The 25,172-nt window shown below is 39.2% G+C and overlaps 1 protein-coding gene across 3 annotated transcripts in view; it reads right to left on the minus strand.

The window, feature by feature from the left end:
• Positions 1–536: 536 nt before the first annotated feature.
• The window catches only part of nhlrc2 (NHL repeat containing 2), a 25,830-nt gene continuing 1,194 nt past the window's right edge, over positions 537–25,172 (minus strand). Inside the window, exons 1-11 of one of the 3 annotated variants that reach the window (XM_067430378.1) lie at positions 22,889–23,068; positions 22,007–22,159; positions 16,420–16,875; positions 15,794–15,915; positions 15,517–15,646; positions 11,165–11,249; positions 9,163–9,394; positions 6,541–6,663; positions 4,813–5,022; positions 4,540–4,735; positions 537–951 (exon numbers count right to left, since the gene is read on the minus strand). In XM_067430378.1, coding sequence (XP_067286479.1) covers positions 695–951; positions 4,540–4,735; positions 4,813–5,022; positions 6,541–6,663; positions 9,163–9,394; positions 11,165–11,249; positions 15,517–15,646; positions 15,794–15,915; positions 16,420–16,875; positions 22,007–22,159; positions 22,889–23,051 — 2,127 coding nt within the window. In that variant the 5' untranslated portion in view covers positions 23,052–23,068 and the 3' untranslated portion in view covers positions 537–694. Of the gene's footprint in view, positions 952–4,539; positions 4,736–4,812; positions 5,023–6,540; positions 6,664–9,162; positions 9,395–11,164; positions 11,250–15,516; positions 15,647–15,793; positions 15,916–16,419; positions 16,876–22,006; positions 22,160–22,888; positions 23,069–25,172 lie in introns of those variants that run through there. The other 2 variants (XM_067430379.1, XM_067430380.1) reach the window with 2 other exon arrangements.

The raw sequence follows: 25,172 nt of genomic DNA on the forward strand, positions 1-25,172 counted from the left end.
GTGATCCAAAAAAAGAAAAGAAAGCCCACCTAATTACTTCTTGTGGCCTGCGTAGTGTGTATTCACAACGAGTACAAATAGCGATGCAGATTAAGACTAGGCGATTTCCTAGGCAGATATTGACTTGGGACAATATATTATGGGGAAGCACAGGCGAAGCACTGCTACTTGGGTGCAGAGATATCGCGCAACACATTGTGATCGCTCAACAGCCGGATGACGTGAGGATGAGAGCCGTGATATCTCTGCGCCTAAGTAGCAGTGCTTCGCCTGTGCTTCCCCATAATATAGTCCCAAGTCAATATCTGCCTAGGAAAACACCTAGTCTTAATCTGCATCGCTATTTGTACTCGTTGTGAATACGCAGGCCACAAAAAGTAATTAGGTGGGTTTTTTTTGGATCACTTTTACTCGTGACATGCTAGCTGGCAACATAGGATTCCATTCATTATGCTAAGCTAAGCTAGCGCTGACCCTGCCAAACTAAAACAAAGCATGCACTGAGACAAAAATGCATTTGCCCACATATCTAAATGTAGGAAACAAGTTGAATAAGCCCTATTGCTAAAAACAGTGGAGTGTTCCTTTAAAAGACAATTTTGTTGGGTTTGGAATGACACAAGGATAAGTAAATGACAGAAGTTTCTTTTTTGAGTGAATTATCCTTTTAAAAATGCCCAAAGAACCGTGTGTTTTAAAAGGCATGCTTGAGCGTCACAGCAACAGAACCTTTCCTGGATGTGGAACCAATCAGAAGAGGCTGTCTGAAGGACACTGCCTTCATCATACAAGCCCCGCCCTCAGAAAGGCAGTAGTAGACCCAGGCGTCGAGCCTCAGCGTTGGGTCTGGGGATGCTGGGTCCGCTGGGATGGATGAGACGATCGAGATGGGTTCAGAGAGATCACCGATGCTCCCCGTCACAGCTTGCCCATCCAGTAACCACTCATTGCCTGCCGAGGAAAACAACGTGTCTTAGTGTGTGGTTGATTTCTGTAACGTTTGACATTGGCTGATGTTTGTTTGAAAGGCACTGGTTCCTGAAGTACCATGTGTTTGGGTGTAAAATAACATACACACCTGCCAAGGCAATGAAATATTTCTCTGGGAATTGATGAGGAAGATACAAACTCATGTACGTGGTCAAAGGAAATACCTTTAGTTAATGGTTCTGCAATGCAGTGTGTACCAGGAGTGTGTCACTGGCCTTGAATCAAGGGCAGGCTACTAAGACTAGTGCCAGATAGAATTAGGACAGTGTCCAATCAAACAATCCCCAGTGAGAGAAAAAACAGGAGGATGCGAGCAAAGACCCACAGAATTTATATATCGGCCACCTGGAGGTGCAGATAAGCATCACATACATTATTTATTGCATGTTTATTTTCATTTATAATAAAAAAATATGCACTACCATTTAAAAGTTTGGGGTATGTAACATTTGTTGAGGTTTTAAAGGAAGCCACTTCTACAAACCAAGGTTGCATTTATTTGATCACAAATTCAGTAAAAACTGAATTATTATGCATTTTTACCAATGCTTTTTTATATTATATAATTTAAAATGTATTTAATTCCTGTTATAGCAAATCTGAATTTTCAGGATCATTACTCCAGTCTTATGCTGTGTTCACACCAAACGCGAATTGAACGTCAAACTCGCATCTAGTTGGACGATTGAACACTTGGAATCCATTCACGCGTCCACAGCGAATTGGAAGCGGATACAAATTGAGCATAAATAGTCGCTCCCTTTATAAATAAACCATAGATTTGAGCTTTAAACACCTACATTTTTATCTGGAATACTCATTTTTATCTGGAAAACCTACATTTTTATCATTTTTATCTTAAACATTTTGTGACACAATAGTAGTATTTTTAAATTATGCAGGGTTTGTCATCACGTCACTTTATCACGTGACAGCAGCAAGCAGGCTCCTTATTGGTTAACGTGGCTCGAATCGACGCCAAAGTAAAAACTCGGGCGTCAGATGCAAATTCGCTTCAATCGCGTGAATGCACAAAGCACCACTCATGCATATCGCGTCATTCACATGAACTGGATGTGCAAATGAGGCAGAATCGTGTCGATTCCAGACCTCCAGACGTGCGTCAAAACGTCTTTGCATTGACTTAATGTAGAAATCACTCACGCCAGATGCTCTATTCGCGTTCGGTGTGAACGCAGCTTGAGTGTCACATGATCCTTCAGAAATCTTCTAATATGCTGATTTGCTGCTCAAGAAACATTTATTATAATTATCAATGTTGAAAATAGTTTTGCTGCTTATATTTTTGTGCGAAAAAACGTGACGCATTATTTGTAGGATTCTTTGTTCAAAACGATAGCATATATTTGAAATAGTAATCATTTGTATTGTTATAAATATCATATTTTTTTGATCAATTTAATCAGAAATCGAGCCATTTTTTGTCACTTTTAATGGCACTTTCCACAGTCCCCATTAATTTCTGACCCTGCTAATATAACCACTCATAATGATAATATTTTCCCAGAAAACAAGAATTCAATCTCACGCTTGTATTTACATATAACACACAAAACAATTAACACTGCTAACTACTACACACGCGAGGCCCCCCACAAGCACTCACAGTAATTTGGTGCATAGTTACAGCCAATCAATCAAAGTCAAGCAGAACTATTAGTTCCCGTTTCTGAGAATTTTTACGCCCACAGACAGTCAGGCTTATTTTGGGTCCTAATGGGTATCTTTGTTCTAATTATGCAGAGTAGCCCCCCAGGACTTTTTGTCACTTCAGCAACGACCACTTTCGTAAACTAATTAGGTGCTTGTTTATTAGATGGTAAAACGTTTTGGTCCAGACTCTGGTGAAGAGCGGAGACAAACAACCAGTGTGATGAGCAGACGTCGTCTCTGGTGACTGAGCTGACTATCAATCATGGACGATGTGCATTCGTAAGGGATTGACGTTTTCGAGAAGAAGAACTGAGAGAAAAGACAACAGGAAAGACAAATGTTGCAGCAGACGGACTGAGGGTGAGGCAGAAATGATAATGCTTAAAAAAAAAGAGAGAGAGAGAGAGATGGAATGAAGGGTTGACTGTGTGTTGGGATGCATAGAGGAATTGTTTATTTATCCTTGGATCATCTCCCAGTATGGCCAGCTGGTCCCTGAAGCCTGCTGAAAATGTGTGAACACAGCAATCCAGCAAACAGAACCTTACAGTTCACCCCACGGAGGTGCCCCTGCGGAATAATGTACAAGGTGCAAAAACCGCATGTAAATAAATGCGTTTTACATAATACGCATGGCAAGTGATTGGAATTCATAGCTCAAAGATTTTTGTATCTTTGATTTTGTATTCACGCTAAGCAATATATCGGAAAAAATGGATGTTGCGATATAGGGTGCGATATAATTAAGTAAATTCATGTGCTACCGGTTTGAAAATGTTATTTACACACGTGTTAATTATGATAAAGTGTCAGCCTTGGTTCGGCTTGGTTCATTTATTGTGAATCAAGCAGTTCTGAGACACTGTGCTTTTACTCTGAGGGTATGTTTAAATTACCTATAGACTACTAACATGCAATATGCATATGCATAATCTCACCGTTTCCTTAAATTTGTGCCTTTGTGGTTTACACAGAAATGGTATCAGTATTGTTTTCAAAAACTTTGAATCCCGTTTTCAAATGTTTTCGTTTTCAGGCCCCCAAAATGGCATTCACTAGTTCACACGTACATGAAATCAGATGTAGTAAATTAAGCTTATTTGGTGTGTATTTGGCCTGTACCCAGAGTACTCCCCTCCTTGACTGGGATAGGAACCAGCCAAGAGTAAGGAGATAGGGTGGTGGAGGGATGCTGTGAAACTCTTGTGGGACAGAGGTAAAGGACATCTATATATACTGGCTTCCTCTTGCCTTGATTGGTTGGATTACCTGAACGTGCTCCTCCCAAACTTTGTTAAATTAACTTCATTTGTTGGGTAAATGTATGGCCATAACGCAAAAAAAGTTGAAAATTGTGTCAAGTAAACAACCCCTGAGTGTACTTATTTATTTGCCAGCAACTTCATAAAAGCTAAAATAAAAGCTTAATGGTATACTATTTGAATTATGTAAAAATTAAGATTTTACAGTAAAATAAATTAAAATTACTTTTTTACAGTACAATATTACAATATATTTCTTATTTAAATACATGTAATAATAGTCACAATAAATAAAATCATCACCATAATAATTATTATTTTATAGTCACATTGAAATGGTCAAAGACAACGTGAATGTGGCCAATGAATATGAGAAAAAAAATGTTGTTCACTCTATGGTTTGAGTTGGTCCTTGTAAAAAATTAAACCCAAGTATGAACATACTTTTTTTTCCAAGTTGTTCCCAAATTGTTCGCCCAAATTTTATGTTGATTTTTTTTTGGTCAAATTTAGTCACCCCAATCATTCAAGAATGATTCAATCTTTCCAAAAAGAGCCTGATGAGACTTTTTTCATATTCGGAGAAACAATATCATGCAGCCCTATTTTGTACCTTCTGCAGAAAGGCTCCAGAAACTAGGGGCTCCTTCAGTCAGCTTAGTCCCAGTCGGCAGCACCATTTTCAGGAAAAGAGTGACTGACTGCCCTGAAGAAACTGTGACTGATGGCATGGTATGGACTACGGCTGATTTGGGAAGCTTAGGAAGCTTTCTGAGAGCATCAACCTCTGGCTTTCCTACAATGGGAAACTGGTCCAAAAAAGACAAAAAAACCAATGAGTCAATCATTAAGAATGACAACTGACAACCCACATGTGGGAACTTACCAAAGAGACCGTTTTGGTCTCCAGGTCGAGGACTTTGATGTGATGGTTGTTGGTGTCTGCCACATACAGTAGCTTTCCTCCCTCACCCACACATAGGCCTCCGGGTTCGTTGAAGCTGGACTCCAGGAAGCCTGGGCCAATCCCGTTCCCAGCCTGCCCTGTGCCTGCCAGTAATCTGCACTGCTTAGTCTTCGGATCCACCACTTTGATCTGCAACAGAGAAGCTCTTTGACCATTGGTAGTTAAACTAGATGATTGCCCATTCAAAAACTTGCACCATTTTATGACTATATGTAATGTACAGCAAGTACTGCAAGTTGCTTAACTTTTTTTAAGGCGTTCATAATTAAAAAGCAGATGATGGTATGAAAAGGGATGATGCACATAAAATAATAGTTTATTTAATCTGCCTTTCATTAAAACAAATACCACTTAATTTAAAGGGGGGGTGAAATGCTGTTTCATGCATACTGAGCTTTTTACACTGTTAAAGACTTGGATTCCCATCCTAAACATAGACAAAGTTTCAAAAACTAATGTTGGACGTTTGATGGAGTATTTCTTTGTCAAAAACACTCCTTCCAGTTTCTCACAAGTTTCGGAGAGTTTTTTTTGAGTACGGCTCGGCTTGACGTTAATAGAGCGGAAGGTCCTTGTATGGGCTGTACGGGCTCTTCTCCCGGAAGGGTGCGCACGCGCATAACTAGAGCGAGAGAGGAAATGCACGCCCATAAACACTCCACGCCGCGCTCCACTTTATTCCTATGGGTGACATCAAGCGACTTCACCGCTTCAGCACAGCATTCCGGGAAGGCAGCGCTGCATTTGAACCGATTTGAACGCAGAAATGACGGGAAGCTTCACAACATCGCTTCAGGCGCGTCGCAAAGTGGATCTCCACGGTCACTGCTGTCTCAGGACTTCACCAAATCATACAAAAGAAGTGTGTTTTTGACAGAGCGGTCCCAGCGATAAAGGTTCGGTCCTGCTTTGGAAGCCGCCGGTGAGTAAAACTGCTTCAAATGTCTATGCTGTTGGCTATCATCGCCTGAGTAAACATCAGTAAACGACACGAACGCGTGCTTCGTCATTCAAATGCGCGAAAGGTTACTCCATTGTTGTTCTATGTATAACGTTTTGCTTGCTACTGCTAAGGTTTAGTGGCATACAATAGTCCATAAACTGAATCATGTCCTCATAAATTGCGAGTAAAGACACAGAAATGTTGACAGGCCACTAAATACAGTACATACCACAGAGACGGACGTCCTGCTGTTGCTGTTTCTCCTGTTCAATTTATTTCAGCCTCCGGATTTGATTCTGGATCATATATCTATTAGCTGAGATCGATAGCCATGGGCTTCTCCACGCTTGAGGACGTCACCGCTTTGCGCACTCGTCATTCTTTAGCTCCGCCCACACAATACGCCTCCAGGCGCTCGTTTTTTTCCGGAAAGACTTGGTACAGCCTATATTTCTTTTATAAATATAATAAAACTAAAGACTTTTTGGAGATATGAAGGATGAAATACTACTCTATAGGTACTCAAGATTGACATGAGATTGACTGAAACTGAGTGTTTCACCCCCCCCCCCCTTTAATATTTGATCAATAACATTCATTTTTAAAATGTTGCTTAAGTTTTGCTTAAATATATATTGGAGCCACTGCAGTACAATTTAATTAATTTATGCAAATAAATCCAGAATAATTATAGAGAGACTGACCTTGTGATTGTAAGAATCTGCGACATAGAGGAGGCCGCCGCCCTCATCCCAGGACACTCCTAATGGATGTTGCAGTTTTGCATCTATGCCCTTCCCGTCAACGTCCCCAAATGCAAACAGGTTCTGCTCAACGAACATAAAGAGAAAACAATCTTAAAGGGCCATGCCTGATGATTTATTGACTGCTTACCCATGAGAAAAACGTTGCGCTTTGGTACAAAGTTGTGAGAACGTATAAACAATCCGTTTTCTGTATATTTACTCAATCACAGCGCGTGGTGGTCTAATGTACAAAACAATTCACTAAACATCACAACAAAAAAAAAAGAAAAAAAAAAAACCCTCATTAATCCACTGACCAAATATGGCAAAACCCAATCCATTCTCATTCTCTGCCAGGCTCAAAGGAAATCTAGCCGATCTGAAAAATGTCTCGACTGCTCCGAGGAATGAAGAAAAATAGTTTCTCACTCAAATCGCCTAGGTTCATTAAGTGATAAAAATTGCTCCACGTCTAAAATAAAACAGAATTAAATGTCTCCTTGCATTATAGCAATTGTTAAGATCTTGTAGTGCCAAACAAACTTGTACAAAAAACTGCTTTAGACAGCATGCAAATGTGACAAGCAATCAGCTGCGATAATTTATGACCCCATAAAAATTCACATCTCTCCATGCGGTGTGATGAAGTGAACTGGATAATGACACCCTCCTTCCCTTATAAAGCATGCAGGGAAGACAAAGTTCTCAGTAGGGTAGAGTACTGATCTGATACTAATCAGAAGAGATAAAGGTCTGCTTGACCAAAGAGCTGAGTCCTCCCAAAAAACAGAAGTGCTACACCTTTAAACTTATTTTCTATCTGATTAAATCATTGCATTAACCCGTCAGCTTTTGCCGTGTAAAATCCACAAAACTAAAATAATGTATAAAGAAGTTTTAACCTTTAAATAGATTAGAAAGGGTTTACTAAAGCTTACTAAAAAAGGTTTATGAGCTTTCATTTACATATAAACAACCTGTTTGTAGTAACACTATTTTAGGGTTCAATTCTCACTATTAACTAGTCTCTTATTAGCATGCATATATAATATTGGCTGTTAGTACTTATAAAGGACATATTAATGTCTTATGGATGTCACGTGACATACATAGGCACACGCAGGTGAAGTTTGATTGTTAAGACACACTAGGTTAGTGGGATTGTGCCACACCATGTATTTCTGTTTCGGCAGTTAGAGTAGGGAAGTTTAAGGCGTCATAGACGCTGAAGACTTTTCTTTTCTTTCTTTTCTTAGTTAGGATTAGTTTGAAACCATTTAGTAAGACTCTTTTGATTATATTATTTTCTTTTCTTTGGCACAATTTAGTTTTTCCCTTGGTTCTCCTCAGATCATATTTATATGTATGTTTTTCTTTTTCTTTATCTTTATTATGGGTTTATTTATTTGTGGTTAATTATTGGGTTTATTTATTAAATGATTGTTTTTGAAGTTATTTGCGTGGTCTCGTTCCTCATCACACAGTGGTCATCGCAGACATTTATTCAGAACTGGGTTTAAAATGTTCCCCTCTTCCAATCCCTAGATTGTTACCAGTCAAAGGGGGGTCCGTAACAGTGCCTGATGATCACGCCTTTTGTGGTCTAATTGGTCGAAGGACTATCCAATTGCGTAGAGTCATTTGAATTATGCGCGTTGATCACGCCTCTTGTGCAGTAGAAAATACAGAGTAGACTGCCCAGACTAATGTTCTAAGCAAAAACTCACTTCATTTAGATTTTCATTTTCAGAATACAAGAAAAAATATCATGTCATTTCACTTATTTACCGTATTTTCCGGACTATAAGTCGCTCCGGAGTATAGGTCGCATCAGTCAAAAAATGCGTCATGACGCGGAAAAAAACATATATAAGTCGCACTGGACTATAAGTCGCATTAGGGCAGAGCTGGAGCCGCGCACATGCGAGCACGCGAGCACCCGCGCGCGCATGCGAGCACCTGCTCGAGTGCACTCGCTCGTGCCCGCTTCACTGCATAACCCGAGCAGAAGAAAGAAAGTTTGAAGTGAGTGAGAAACTTGTAAGGGACTGGCGAAAAGCAGAGGTTACTTTAACTGTGATGAAGAAGAAAAAGAAATCTACTTGCGGACTGTAAGCAAGATGGCCAGAGCTGAAGGAACGAGTCCACAGACGCTTGAACTCTCTGCCGGGAGAGGCTCAGCCGCGCGAGACGAACGCTGTGAGACTCGTTCTCCGCTGCATATTTTACAACATGCTGTTTGTGTTTTGCAGAATAAGATTTTCTTTATGGGGGCATTTTGTTTGTGTTCAGTCTTTCTAAGTTGTTGTCTATAAGTAAATATTAGGCTACAGGAGCAGCATAGAGCGCATTCTCGCGGCTATATGTTTATTCTTGTCAGTCAGTATGAACTAAATTTGATATATAAGTCGCACCTGACTATAAGTCGCAGGACCAGCCAAACTATGAAAAAAAGTGCGACTTATAGTCCGGAAAATACGGTAGTAAAAGCATCTCTATTTAAGAATATTTAGATATTTAGACTGGAAACAAGACAAAAATACTAAATAAGAAAAGCATACTTTGCAGTGTAGGGCTTACCATAGGGTCTCTCTCTCCCCCCACCACATGTTTGACTGCTCCGTCCTTCAGCGAAAGGGTACGAATGGTGCTGCTCTCACTGTCTGCGATGAAGAGACACTCCCAGGGCTCTGTTGGGGCAAAAGCCAGGCCTGATGGTTGGGCCAGTCCCGCTTTATGAGGGTAAGCGTTATTTCTGTTTTCCTCATTCCCACTGCCAGCAAAGCGTACACACGTTCCTTTTTTGCAGTCGCTGGAAAAGGCATTAGATAAAGATGGACAAGTCTGATTAGACTGATTATATGGAACAGTTACTTAGATCTCAATTTGGCAAACTCTAAAACAAAAGCCGGAATTGTGATAAAACGTAATTAGGATCTAATAGCATGTAAGAGCAAAAACAAATCAACAATGTTTTTTGTAAAAAATGAAAATGGTGCCAAAAAGTCTTAAACAAAATCTTTACATTATATCCCCCCCCCCCGTTCTTTATCTGAGATATTTAAGCTGTTATCAGTGTTCACAATGGCCCTCATTTATCAAAAGTGCGTACACCAAATTTCCAGCGTACACCTTGCGTACACCCAAACCCACGGTGACTTTGAGATTTATCAATATGGACGTTGGCGTACGGCACGCTCAAATCCTACGCCAGCTCGGGAGGTGGTGTACGCACGTTTGAGTTAGTGGGAAAATGCGCAGAAAAGCAATTCCTAACACCACAAAACGCACTGACAAAGATATGCTATATTATGACCCACTGTAAAAAAACACAACAACAACATTTAGTGTTTATTTTTGTGCAACATGAACGTCAATGTTTAATTTGTGTGACTTTACCAAAGCGTTTGATCTGTAGGCATATGTATTCCTCCAGTCGCGAGCCTGTGCGCTTTATCTTACGTTTTAGGCCCGCGCCTGGCCCAGCAGCTGCGCACCGACTGGGACTAAAATAATTTAGACTGACAAAATAATAAAAATGGCCTTCTTCTTTTAAATAATAATAAAATCAATAAAAACGGCATTCTTCTTCTAAATAACAAGCGTCATTAAGAATAATAATCATAATAATAAGAAGAAGAATCTTACAAATTGTCATGTAATTATTAATGTGAATGAATGGTAGTACTCCACATCACATCATCATCACTATTGTACACCCCAATACATGTGCCGTGATACGAAATTAAATGCTAATTGTTTCAAAACGTGCTGTAAAATAATGCATTGTGATGGTAATTTATCATCCAAACAGCTATTTAAACTGCTGGAGTGCGCTTCTCAACCCCCACACTAACAGTAGCTACTCGTAATTTGGATCCATATTTTGTTTTTGTGAGCGCCTTTAATCCCACTCTTTAAACTCCCAAATAAAACAATTTCGGGTTTTTTTCCACTTCCCTGGAGATGGTCTCGATGGGCGCGTCTCAATCATAGTTCAGTAGTCAGAGCACTGATCAGGGAGTCAGCCCGTTGACTTATGTCCTAATCAGTGCCCTGACTAGTGGACTAAAGAGATGATTGAGCGCGCCCGATCTCCACGTCGGAGAAGTTTCGTTTCTTTGCCGTCTTCTGTTTGTCCATGGCGTAAAATGAGGGCGTGCGGGAGGCGGAGACTTGAATATATAGGGGCGTGTTATTCTAATGACGATCGTTTTCAGCCGCCGCATTTATCAAGGGCAGGTATTGCGTACACCTGAATTGCAGAGGTGCGCACAGTTTCATAAATCAGGCGGTGAGAGGAGTGTAAGCATAATCTTACGCCAACATATACACCCGTTTCTACGCAAGATTGATAAATGAGGGCCAATGGCTCTAAAAACGTCAAGAGAAATGTTACATTCGCAAACACACAGTTAAGTGTTCACTTTCTATCAGGATGATCAGAGCGATTTCCGCCAACAGTGAACTGTGTGGCTGCCCAGAAAATGACTTCATTTGGGCAGTCCCGTCGCCTCTTTTCATGAACGTTGCCTTGTCTGTACAGAACCGACATGAGGAGTACACAGGGAGAAGTGCTCACCTCCCTTTGGGAAGCTTCCCGTCCTCCAGGAAGAGAGCCCAGATCTGATGCGTTCCTGCCATGGCTATCCACAATACATCACCACCTGCGTAAACACAAACACCCGGTATCAAATAGTAAACATCTTACGTTTTCTACAACATATTGGTGTTGATTATCTTGCTAAACATAACAGAAAAAATTCTTAGTCAAGTGTGCATGAAACAGGGGTAAACAAGTTCTCAACCTCTAACATGCACACGCTTCATATACACATTTGATCATTTTGGGCTGCGTGACAATCACTTTATTAGATCTCATCGATGCACGCATGGTCATTCCGAAATGTAAATGAGTGCTTATATCTGTATAAAGTAACATATGGTATCTGATGTAGGTGTCCGACTCGACCACCTGTCTCACAGATACTACTTTTAAAACAATAAATGGGAAAATTCCATATTAGTGGCTATTTAGAAAACTATTTAGACTGCAGAACCGTCAGAGACAAACATTTGTTCATATTATATCAGTACAATATTTAATTTTAACTTAATAATTGTAAATAAAGGAGCCTAAAGTTAATTACAGAACACAAAAAGAATGTATAATTTTTATGGTAAAAGTAAGCTATATGATTACTATTAATAAATTAACTGATCAATTATAAACAAGTAATTATACAAGTAAAAATACATGAAGTGTTGGATTTTGTCCAACACTTGTCCTAAATGTATTTGATAATATTTAGTTTGACTTTTTAGGTTTTCTAAAGATTTAGTGCCTCCTTTTACTAACCCTTTGTGCAAAAAGAACAGAATGTGACCCTATTTTTTATATCCTATTTGTGGGAGAAAAAAAAGTGCCAAAAGACAAAGTACTGAAATGATTTAGAGCAACTAGAAATAGAAAAGCACAGAGTGACCTGTACCAATGAATTAACATTTGAAATCAGTTTAAGTACTATGAGGAGGGACACTAATACTTGAGAGCATTGCATTTTCTCTTTGAGGAATCAGGAATAAGGGGCTCAGTACTTGTGTCTAACAATAGACCTCTAATGGTAGTGTGCTTATCACAGAATTTTTTTTGCTGGGCTGGAGCCTAACTACACCCATTCATGACAAAGAGAGACAGAGGGAAAGAAACAGTTTGTGGAAGAGAAAGGGAGACGGATTGACATGGAGAGGAAGGGAGCAGAACTCTCCTCACGCTGCGTTTTCAAAAGGATCGGAGATGGAATATACAGACAAGGTATTGGTTCAATATACATACAAACGCTTCTGGGTGACTCATTCTACTTGAGCTTCCAATAATGTATCATTCCAATGAATAAATGTATAAATGTGTGGGGGTGTGTAGAAATAAGTAAATTACTTCAAAAATATTATAATGCCCATTAATATGTTCACCAAGGCTACATTTAGATCACTTTCTTAATATTGTGTTGGTTCCCCTTTTGCTGCCAAAATATCCCTGACCTGTCGAGGCATGGACTCCCCTAGACCCCTGAAGGTGTGCTGTGGTATCTGGCACCAAGATGTTAGCAGCAGATTCTTTAAGTCCTGTAAATGGTAAATGGACTGCATTTATATAGGGCTTTTAACAGACCCTATGGCCATCCAAAGCGTTTTACATTTTGCCTCACATTCACCCATTCATACACCGACGGCGATGTCAGCCATGTAAGGCGCCATCCAGCTCGTCGGGAGCAGCTGGGGGTTAGGTGTCTTGCTCATGGACACTTCGACACTTGGCCAGGTGGAACCGGGGATTGAACCACCAACCACCGGGGATTGAACCACCATTGGTTTGTAGACAACCTAGATGAACCACTGAGCCACTGCCGCCCCCGCCGATGAAACGTGGTTCATCAGACCAGGCCACTTTCTTCCATTGCTCTGTGGTCAAGCTGTGATGTTCACGTGCCCATTTATTGGCATTTTCGTGTGGGATAGGGGTCAGTATGGGCACCCTGGCTGGTCTGCGGCTATGCAGCCCCATATGCAACAAACTGCAATGCACTTTGTATTCTGACACCTTTCTATCCGAACCAACATTAACTTCTTCACCAATTTGAGCTACAGTAGCTCGTCTGTTTGTTCAGACAACACAGGCCATCCTTCGCTCCCCACGTGCATTAATGAGCCTTGGCCACCCATGACCCTGTCGCCGGTTTACAACTGTTCTTTCCTCGGACCACTTTTGATAGATACTGGCCACTGCAGGAAACACCCCAGAAGAACTGCAGTTTTAAAGGGATGGTTCACTTTAAAATGAAAATTCTGTCATCCTTTCCTCACCCTCAAGTCATTTTAAACCTGTATGAATTTCTTTCTTCAGCTGAACACAAGGGAAGATATTTTGAAGAATGTCAGTAACCGATAAGTTAACTGGAGCCATTGACTTCCATAATATTTCTTTTTCCTACTATGGAAGTGAATAACTCCAGTTTAACTTATCGGTTACTGACATTCTTCAAAATATCTTCCGTTGTGTTCAGCTGAAGAAAGAAATTCATACAGGTTTGAAACAACTTGAGGGAGAGTAAAGGATGACAGAATTTTCATTTAAAAGTGAACTATCCCTTTAAAGATGCTCTGAGTCTGACCCAGTCGTCTAACCATCACAGTTGGCCTTCGCTTAAATCCTTACGCTCTCTATATATTGAACACACACACACATAATATATATATATATATATATATATATATATATATATATATATATATATATATATATATACATTTAGCTAAAAAGGAACATCCTCTCACATTCAACTGCTTTAAATTTCAGCTAATTTCTCAACGTGTAAATATTTGTATGTAACATAAAAGTATTTAGCACCTGAGACAAATTTCACAGACATTTGACAAACCGAAATTATAAGAATAATAAGTCCCTGAACAAAGGGAGGGGGTCAGTGTTGTTACCATGATGTTACCCCACTCTTCCACCAAAACATTTGTTCTCGAACACATCTGATATATTGGTTACACGTGATTAGGCACTATATTATTATTGTATGGACGATCAGCTGTCCCTCCAGTCTCCTGTAGCAGTAGTAGTCTTAGGCACATTACTTTACTACTGACTTGTTTTTTTACACTGTGATATTATCGTGTTTTTATTGTTAGCTTTAGGTCAAACAGAGTACTGTAATATGGTGTTTAGGAAAATTTGTATACATCCTAACCCAGTTTCTGAATATAGGCATCACTGATGTGTAAATATGGGCGACCATATGCTAATTTACAACTATCTGACATCAATGATCTGCTCTTGGCGCTTAGTTATTAAATGGTCTTTTGGACTGGAGGAAGCTTTTATTCAAGGGAGGTAAATAAATTTTAATGACCACTTTGAATCAAACATTCAAAATGATTGTTGCATTAAATGACATAAGAAAGAAAGAAAACTGAAAGGAAATGGGAAAGAAAGAGCGGTCAGAGATATCAGCAAAAGCACATAGTCACAGGATGCAGCAATATCTTGTATTTATCAGGAGAAGAGCCTGCAAGAAGGCAGCCGACTGTTCAGGGAACAGACCTAATTTCACAGCGGAGACCATCAATGAATGTGCTCCAAACACACGCCGGCTAAATCAGGCACACAACGCACAGACCACTTTAAGCGTCTCTTGCTCAGCTAATGCTAATCACATCCATTTCTTCAGCTGTTTAATGGAACAATATGACTGAATAATGCAGAGTGATTTAATAATGGTTTCAAATAAAAAGTAGGAATTTTAATTATGTTTTAGAAGCATGTAAATTAAATTTTCTAGACCTGTGGGACATCTTGTTCAGAGGGCCGCTCTGAATAAAAATATTACTGCAAAACAAAAAAGGCAATCTTTGACAAAACAGTTTGTTAGAGGCCCTATTTATTAAAACCACAGCCACATGAGTGCTTTCTGATCATATCACCTTCTTTTTCTTTGGTGTTGTGGGTTTAACTCAGGCAACACCACAACATTAACTGTGTCTCTGGTTAGCAACTGACAGACCACACGATTTACTCCAGGGCTGCTTCCAAACAACAAGAGGCCATTTTAGCAGAACAAAGATCTTTTTGCACCCCTCACCATACACACTTGTGATAATCAAAGGCGAGTGTGGTATCTACAAAGCGAAGACTTCTGAGAACAACCTGATTAAAAATTCCAAGATGGACAAGACAGATAGAGAGATGTGAAGAATATGTGAGCGGGAGAAAAAGGGATGTATAAAAGGCTCCCGGCAGAATAATAAAACGCAGATTCACAAGATATTAAATTTTATGAGCAAGGTAGGAAAAAAAGAAGACAGAGTGACCCTTAATTCTAAAGGAAGGAGCAGAGTATACTGGAAGAAGATGACCAGTAAAAGTACCTGTGTTGCCAAGGGTAACGTCCCAGGGAGAGCTGATTGGCTGTTGTGGTCCCAGTGCTCCGCCTTCTTTATCTGTGCCTTGCACGCCAGTGCCGGCTAAGGTCGAGACTATTCCTTCTGAAAGGTTGATCTAAAGAAGAAGGAAAAAGTCAAATTCTACTGAGAACAGACACAAGTGGTAGCATTATGGCTTTTTCACCCACAAGCACCAATCAGAGTGAATTTGGGTTAGAGATGCCAGCAGGAGAACTAGTTTGACCTGATTCTGCTGATTTACCTTTCTAACAAGATGGTTCTCAGTGTCAGCCACGTAGACTGTGTCTCCCTTTATGAATACCCCTTGTGGGGAGCTGAACTGTGCCTCAAACAAATTTCCATTTCGTCTCCCACTTGAGGGACCTAAAAAAAAGCAAAGATAAACCAGTCTAAAAGTAAACTAGAAAATAGCCCCAAAACATTCGCCAAGGAGAAAATTAGCAGCTTTTCTATATTTAAAATTAGGGTTGCCAACTGCCCCATATATTATGGAACCATCCTACATAAGGCAATAGAACTGCCTTTTACACTGAATTATACAGGATGAAAATTGCTCATTATTTTAGGGTCTAGCACACAAACAGCTACAGATAATGTGCTTTTTCCAGCAAAGGCATTCAGAAATGTGCTTTAATATTAATATCTTTAAAAAGATTATGCATGAGATGTTGTTTATTAATTATTAATAATTAAGAAATGTTTTTTTTATGTCAATGACATTCCTGTGAATTCTTCAGTCTGTCACATGGTCCTTCAGAAACCAACAATTTAGAATTTTGCAAGTCTTTACTGTTACTTTTGATCATTTTATTGCATCCTTGCTAAATTCGGCAACTCTGCTCAAATGTGTGTATTACCAGGTCTTACCCCCTATAGAATGTAGCACCTGCCCAGTATTGGAAACTACCAAAACCCTGTGGTGTCCGGTGTCGGCAATAGCTAAGCACTTGCTACTGGGGTCCATGGATATTTTCCCAGGGAAAGAGAGGATGGAGGGGGGTAGGGAGTCTCTATAAAGTCTGATTCCCAGACTGTGGTCCTTGAGCAGCTCTTGTACTTTGTAGTGCTTGAGGGCGGCAGCAGTGAAAAGGAAGAGCCGTTCTCGATGACCTTCACCAACCAGTGAGAAAAGCAGGTTTCCCCTGGGTCCCAGCAGCACCAGGGTGGGCCAGCAGGACACCTCCAGCTCCTGCCACAGACGAGCATCGCTGTCGTTCACTACGGGATGGGTGATGTCATATCTCAACACCGCACTGCGTATGTTCTGGAGAATTTTCTCATTGGGGAATTTAGCCGAGTGCACACCTATGACAACCAGGCCATCTGCAGAGATGGAAAAGAAGATAAATGCAATATCCAGTATATATAGAGGTTTTGATGCTGAAGAGGTATGAGACAGGAAAAATAACACAACCAGTCTCAAATTTGCATCCCAACATGTTTGTAACACATGCGAAACCAATGTATCATTGCCGGGTTTGATGTTTTAAAATAATGTATTTAGACTTCTAAAGCACCAGAAAGACCAATAGCAGCTCGCATTATGAAATTAAGTCACCATGAAATGAAAATGGACAATTCCTATTTTTTTTTAATGGAATATTGTATTTTCTATTATATATTATTTTTTGTGTGAAAATATATGTATTTTTTTTTAAATACAGTTTTGGTCAGAATTATTGGCACCATCAAAGATGGTGTAAAAATAAATCTGCATTTTTATCCTTTTTATCTTTTATTGAAATAAATTCACAAAACTCTAACCTTTCATTGAAGTAAAAGAATTGAAAGTGGGGGGTAAATCTCATTATGAAATAAATGCTTTTCTCCAGAACACGTTGGCCATAGTTATTGGCCTTTTATTAAATACTTTTTGCAACCTCCTTTTGCCAAGATAAAACTACTAAGTCTTGTTCTATAATGCCTGATGAGTTTGGAGAACACCTGACAAGAGACCAGAGACCATTCCTACATATAGAATATCTCTAGTCTAGACCCTTCAAATTCCCAGCTCCATGTTGGTGCTTCTTCTCTTCAGATTACCCCAATCATTTTCTATAAGGTTCATGGAACGGGGATGGTCATGGCAGAAGCTTCATTTTGTGCTCAGTGACACATTTGTGTGTTGATTTTGATGTTTGTTTTGGATCGATGTCCTGATGGAAGATTCAACCACGGCCCATTATAAGATTTCTAGCAGAGGCGGTCAGGTTTTGATTTATCTATTTCCATTTGCTAGAATCCATGATACCACGTATCTGAACAAGATGTCCAGGACCTCTAGCAAAAAAATAGGCCCACAACATTAAAGATACAGCTGTAGTTTTTAACCGTGGACATGGGGTACTTTTTATCCCTGTTTACACCAAACCCATCTGGTGGGTTTGCTGCCAAAAAGCTCTTTTTATAGTTTAATCTGACCACAGAACCAGGTCCCTTTTGAAGCTCCAGTCTTGTCTGACAAGTTAATATACTTGAGTTTTTTTCTGGATGAGCAAGAAGGACTTTTCTCAAAACCCTCCCACAACAACATGTGGTGATGTAGGGGCTGTTAGACCCCAAGACTCTTTCTGACCCCAAGACTCAACTAATCTCTGTGGCTCTCCATCTGTGATCATTGAAGAGTCATCATTTGCTACTCAAACTTTTCTCCTCAACGTGTATTAATGTAATATAGACACAGGTCCTCTTTCAGGCAGATTCATAACATCTATTTTCCCACAGCCACTTTCTATTTTGTGAAGCTCAACAATCTTTTGCTGCACGTCAGAACTATATTCTTTGGTTTTACTCATTGTGATGAATAATTAAGGGAATTTGGCCTTTGACCAAAGATATTTTAAATTCTATGGGTTCCAATAATTGTGGCCGTGTTTTGGAAAAAGACATTGATTTCATAATGTGATCCCACGGGGGAGCCTGTCACTCACATGAGACCATAGCAAAAGCAAGCGACAATGGTCCAATCTATTCCCAATGGACAAAACCAAGTCCCGCCCTACATTTTTTCATGTTAGCATTTCACTCAAATATATGTCACTATAGAGAAGGAATGGCTTGTGAAAACCAGGATTTTAAAATAATAAAACTATTAAAAACAATAAAAATCCAGACTACCTCATCAGATTGATGTTTGATAGAATTGATACTCTTTTTAATTGGGATAAAAAATTAAAGTTTTTACCTTCCAAAAGCTGCTGGCCTTAGAAGAACTTTTATTAAAACGCCCTGAGGTACATTAAGGTTTTTAAATGTATTCTTTAAGGTCCTTTATAGATAATGTTTATGAAATAATGAATGTTTAATCTATCAAGGTCTGGCCCTAAATCAAAAATTAACAATACAAAGGAAAGTATATATCATTTAATTATTGAAATTATTTTTGCCTAATTCAAGTTTTTGATCATTCAAAGGAAATCTATTCAGGTTACACAAAGCTGTCCATTCTTATCTCCTCAAACAATGCATGGAAGCATGTTGCGTTGGTGTATGCTTCTGACACGAGTCCTTGAATACTGAAAATCCCAAAGAACCATCTTTTGTCTGAGTGTCAGCACTTGAATGTTTTCAACAGTACTAAACTTCTCTCTTTGTGAGTCACAGTCCCTTCCTTTTAAAAACCTTCAACAAAAGAACAACAAAGTCTATCACGAACAAAACTGTCTATAAAGGGGACATGAAAAAACAGATTTTACTAGCTATTAAAGACCTCAATGTACTAGACATACTGTAACAATTATATTGTACAACTCCCTCACATCCACATCCCAATGAAAACTAAGCAGAAATTATTATATTGACAACATAATTTGGGAAGGGGCTTGTTACTCATTAGATATGCAAAGAGGTTAGACAGCCATAACATAGGTCATTTGGTTACCTAGACTTACATTGGAGGGTCAAATTTCATTAAAATATCTTAATTTGTGTTTCGAAGAGGGTGAATAAATTAGTTTTTTTATTTTGGGTGGACTAAATCTTTAAAGATTAAACCTTGACTAGGATTACAAGTGGACTTTAAAATGTAAATGCTACAAAAAAAGTGAAGAAAGTGTAGGCCTCTTTAAAAAAAATGAAAGTGTAAGAATCCCAGAGGTACACATCCTAACATGGATTTCTGCATGCAGAATGTCAAAACCAATCAAGGAAAACACGGAGGTCTTGATTGAGAGCTCATGCAGCCCCCAGGCATCCCATTATAACCAATGCGCTCAGTTTCTCTGTTTGTTCCAGTTTCATGCACTGTGCTATAGTCTGCGATCACTCTGCTTGTCTTTGTCTAATTTAACAAAAATGTCAGCGGAACTTCTCCGCCTTGTCACTGGAAGTGACATTCCTCCATTCTTTGTCCCTGGGGTAAGCAATGCCACCATTGAAGATTGAAGCAGACGGATGGTGATTTTAAATTTCCGGTTTCAGCCGTCCATCAGAAGATTAAAATTCATAGGCTCAGCATTAGAGACGGGAAGCACACACACGGGGGACCAGTGTCCCATTTCAGTATGCTTTTAGCCTTCTTCCCCTCTGCCTACAAATGCATTTTATAATATACCTGGCATAGTCAAAATGTGATGAATGTTTTTCTGTAGTTTTCTTCATCTCTCCCCAGCTGATGTCCCCTCAGGGAAGTAAATGCATGGTATAACCTGCACTTCTAGTTATGATGAGAAGTATGAGAGTGAGATACGAGTGTAAACTATGGAAAATATGCAGGTCTCAACAACAAGGATTGCATGGTTTCAGTGTGAGCGAGTCTCGTTCCGACTGTTGTCTGCCCCATCAAACCAGTGCAAAGCTGTACATGTATTTTTAGGTCTTGAGAACATTAGAAGAAACAAAAATCCATCCATCCATATATATATATTGTCAAAAGTTTTGGGTCACCTGCCTTTACATGCACATGAACTTTGAACTACCCACAAAGTTGGGAGCATGAAATTGTCCAAAATGTCTTGGTATGCTGTAGGATTAAGAGTTTATTTTACTGGAACTAAGGAGCCAAGCCCAACCCCTGAAAAACAACCCCACACCATAATCCCGCCTCCACCAAACTTTACAGTTGGCCCAATGCAGGAAAGTACCGTTCATCTGGCATCCTCCAAACCCAGACTCGTCCATCAGACAGAGAAGCGTGATTTTTTACTCCAGAAAACACATCTCCACTGCACTAGAGTCCAGTAATGGTGTGCTTTACTCCACTGCATACAACGCTTTGATTTTACATGGGCAACATTTCATGGCTGAGTTGCTGCTGTTCCCAATTGCTTCCACTTTGTTATAATTCCACTAACAGTTGACTGTGGAATATTTAGTAGTGGGGAAATTTCACGAATGGACTTTTTGCACAGATGGCAACCTATCACGTTACATAACTTGAATTCATTGAGCTCCTGAGAGCGACCCATTCTTTCACAAATGTTTGTAGAGGCAGTCTGCATGCCTAGGTGCTTGATGTTAAACACATCTAGCCATGGAAGTGATTGGAACACCTGGATGGATATATGGATATAGATATATATATATGTATATATATATATATGTATATATATATATATATATATATATATATATATACATACATACACACATTAAATAAAATTAATAAAAATTAATTAAAAATGTATTTATAAATTAATAAAAAAATGTTTTAACAAATTAAATTTGTCGTGAAATTAAAAATAGAAATATATTTTGTATTTTGAAATATAATTTTTTTTGTGTGGTGGTGCCATTGAAAATACTGGCAGGGCAAGAACATATCTGAACTGATTTATTGATAACCTATGATAACCTTCCAGAACCAACAGTAGAGTATGTGACTTGAATGGCAGGAGTATCTGCATAAAAATAAAAGACTGTTCTGTGATATAATTAACGATAAACCCTAATAGTTAATGAGACATTGGGAAGAGGGGTGGGAAGGCATGCTCTGCTTCTGTAACAGACCAGCGGTAACAGAATGTACCAAAAGCAGTGCCAAGATGAGGTATGTGTGAGATATGCCAGTGAGTGAGCTGACGGCTGCCTGGCCAGTTGCCCCGGATGATCCCACAGAAGTGGCTACCGATGGGCTACTGACAGCTGAAGCTGATAGCACTGGACACAGAGCTGCTATAATAAGCCACAGGCCTGTATAACGGTGTATCTATGTGAAACTCCCTGCCCTCGACTTGGTCTCTGGATATTTAAAGTCTCATATCTGATACAGTTAAGAGATAATGGGTATGTGTTGCCGGATCAGAAGTAGTTGAAAAGGCTCTCACTTCTTTCTCAGTGAACCCTGGGCATAATCTACTATGGGATATTTGTAAGGTCCAAACTAAAACAGCCAAGAAACATTGTTTTTTGTTTACCTTATGATGTAATATACCACATAATGACCATTAGAGTCAGATCACTAGAGCTCATGTCATATTTAATTTTACGTCAAAATTACACCAAATTGTGTACATACCTTCTACGGAGTAACTCTGCTCCAAAAGGTGTAGATCAGGAAGTAGGTGCATGCAGTTTATGCAGCAGTAGGTGAAGAAGTCAAGCACCACCACTTTGCCTGACAGTTCCTTCCTAAGTGATAGTGGACTGTCTGTGTTCAACCATTCCAGTCCTGCAAAATAACACTGGAATGGTTAGGTATAAAGAATTTAAAAAAAGAATAAGTGAGATTTAGATTCAGTGGTCTAATCTATATAATATATTATAAACTGAAACTATGAATGCCAATACAAGTCAATTAATTACAAATAATTTATATACTTATTATATTTAAAAAGATCAAACACAACAATTTTAAATCATCATTAGGGCATCATACTTAGAAAATGATTGAGGGCCTAAGTGGCAAACCAATGGATGATCACTAATACTATGTGAACCTTGACAACAAAACCATTCAAGTCATAAGTCTGTATATGTCATAGTTGTGGCAACAGCCAACAATACATTGTAGAGGTCAAAATTATAGATTTTCTTTTACGCAAAAAAAACATTAGGATATTAAGTAAAGATCATGTTCCATTAAGATATTTTGTACATTTGATACCGTAAATACATAAAAAACAAGTATCATCAGTAGTAATATGCATTGCTAAGGACTTAATTTGGACAACTTTAAAGGTGATTTTCACAATTTTAGATTTGTTACACTCTCAGATTCACTTGCTGCAGGGCTACCACTTACTGTTGATTCAATAAAATATTACAAAGCAGTAGCAGAGAACAGCAGTTAGTGTTCCATGATTGTCAGTCGTTTACCTAAACCCGAGCTGAGATTTTAAAGCCACTCCCATAAAATACAAATACTATACTCATCACCAGAGTTCATTTACACTCTTACCATCCTCAAAATCCGGTATAATTAAATCTTCCTTCTCGTCTATTTTGTGCAAATACTGATGCACGAGTCTTTCCTTCTCTTGTTCAGTTGTTAAGTCCTCTAAATCGCGTTCTAGTTGGCTCTGAATGGAGAAAATATCTGCCAGCTTACTGTAAGACGCCATGACTCCCACAACAACATCACCTGTTTACACTCGGCACTTTCGACAAAAATATATCGCAACTACATCCCTGAAAATCCGTGTTTTAGGAGTTGTTATTATATTCGCCAAAATCGGTCAAATACTATAAAATAATGTGTTTATTAAATCTGTGAATAAAGGTCCTGAAAGCATTATGAAATTACTCGATATATTTTGCAATATGGAAAGTGCGAACATCAATATAAAAATATATGCTTTCAATGGTGGCGGTAAGTGCAATGACGAAATATAAGCTGTGTCCCAAAGTGAAGTGCGCGCACTTCGAAGGCCGCATTTGAAGTGCGATTACGTCATAGCGGCACTACGAAGGCTGTCCCAATGTGAAGGCTGCACCCTCTGAAGGCCGCATTTGAAGTGCGATTACGTCACAGCGGCACTACGAAGGCTGTCCCAAAGTGAGAGCTGCACCTCTGAAGGCCGCATTTGAAGTGCGATTGCGTCACAGCGGTGCGACGAAGGCTGCCGCAATTTATGAGCGACTTCAAAATGCGCCCTTCGGTTCTCAGGCAAAGGAAGGGTACAGCAGATGGAACCTTCCCACAACTTCGCAGCCTTCCCTATCCCAGAATTCATAGCACACTGGTGACTACAGGATTTGACTGGTCCGCAAGCATTCCCGCGGCACTCGATCAGATTTCCCATAAAGACGATAGCGGTCGGTAACTGGTGTAGCCTACTGTTGAAGACAACAGCGCAAGCGCTTGAAGTAAACAAAACGTTTAGTACATTCGCACAGTTCCCAGTTCCCTGCCCTGAGCAACCAAGATGAACTTTAATTTCCCAATTTTTAGATGCTATTTATTTCGCAACCATTCTCTCAAGAAGATGAATCAGTCCATTATCACCCTTTTCGCTGTTTCTTTTCCCTTTTTTCATACACTTTCTTTAAATAGCCTTCAAAATTAAATCTGCGCTGGGCTGTATTTTCGTCCTGCTCCCGCTATTCCGCACTGCACCATTCTGCTCGCGCGTAAAATTCACTCCTTGCTCACCCCCTATAAATGATTTTATTCCCGACCCGACTGATCCAGCTAAATTTATATTTTGTTTCCAGAATCTATCTTTTAAATATCCCTTACAGAAAGAGAGACACTGAGGATAGGAATTGCCCCTGCAATCATTTATTTTTCTTACAGCATAGTATAGCCTACTGTCTAAAAATTATTTAGTCTAAAATTATTTGTCTAAAAATAGATCAAATGTGACATCTGTCACTCAGAATTATAAGAAAAAATGTAAATAAACGAAAACTGCGGACTTAGATGCTAAAATAAAGTTTTTTATATGAATGAATGAATAAATGTTCACTGACGACGGTCACAGAAAGATATCCTCCAAAGACTGAATGCGTGGCAGACACAGAACAATTTAAATGGCTAGGCTATAGTAGCCTATTAGTTTATTATTATTTTTTATGCAAGTTATTTGTAAATTAAACAAAGAAACTGCTGTCTATTGTTCATTTTCGTTAACTTCAAACGTAGGCTAAATTAAAGAGAAGTGTTGTTCTATAGCCTGTTTATTTTTGTAATGCATGTTATAATTCGTAGCTACATTAAACACATTTAATATATGTTTATACATATATTTTCTTGCCATGTAATTTAAAATGTGTAAGTGAAAATAAATTGGTCTATACATTAGCTTACCCCTTTTACAACTATAGCCTATTTATAGACCAATAATATAACTTAAGTTTAACATCAGAAACAACAGAAATTTTAATTATCAGCCAAACCAGAAGAAAACACTTTTCTACACTTTCATTGCGCTGAGCGGGAGAAGCTGGAGCTGGACCGGGATGGGGAATAATGCACAAGAGACTCTGGTAAGGCCTGAGCGGGACATCATCTTCTGGGGTGAGCAGGGCATATTTCCACTGTCCGCAGCTCTGCGGGGCTGAATCGGTCGACGGCTGGCATGCCATAAAAAGTTGACAATGCATCTGAGATGATGAGTTAAATGAAAATAAGTAGGCCTACTTAAAAAAAACTTGGACGTGTATATAGGCTAAATGTTAAAAATATATTGTAACAGTTACATTTAACATAAGAAATAAACTTTGAAGCATGTCAAAACCCA

This window comes from Pseudorasbora parva, chromosome 21, assembly GCF_024679245.1.
Source record: "Pseudorasbora parva isolate DD20220531a chromosome 21, ASM2467924v1, whole genome shotgun sequence".
Classification (NCBI taxonomy): domain Eukaryota; kingdom Metazoa; phylum Chordata; class Actinopteri; order Cypriniformes; family Gobionidae; genus Pseudorasbora; species Pseudorasbora parva.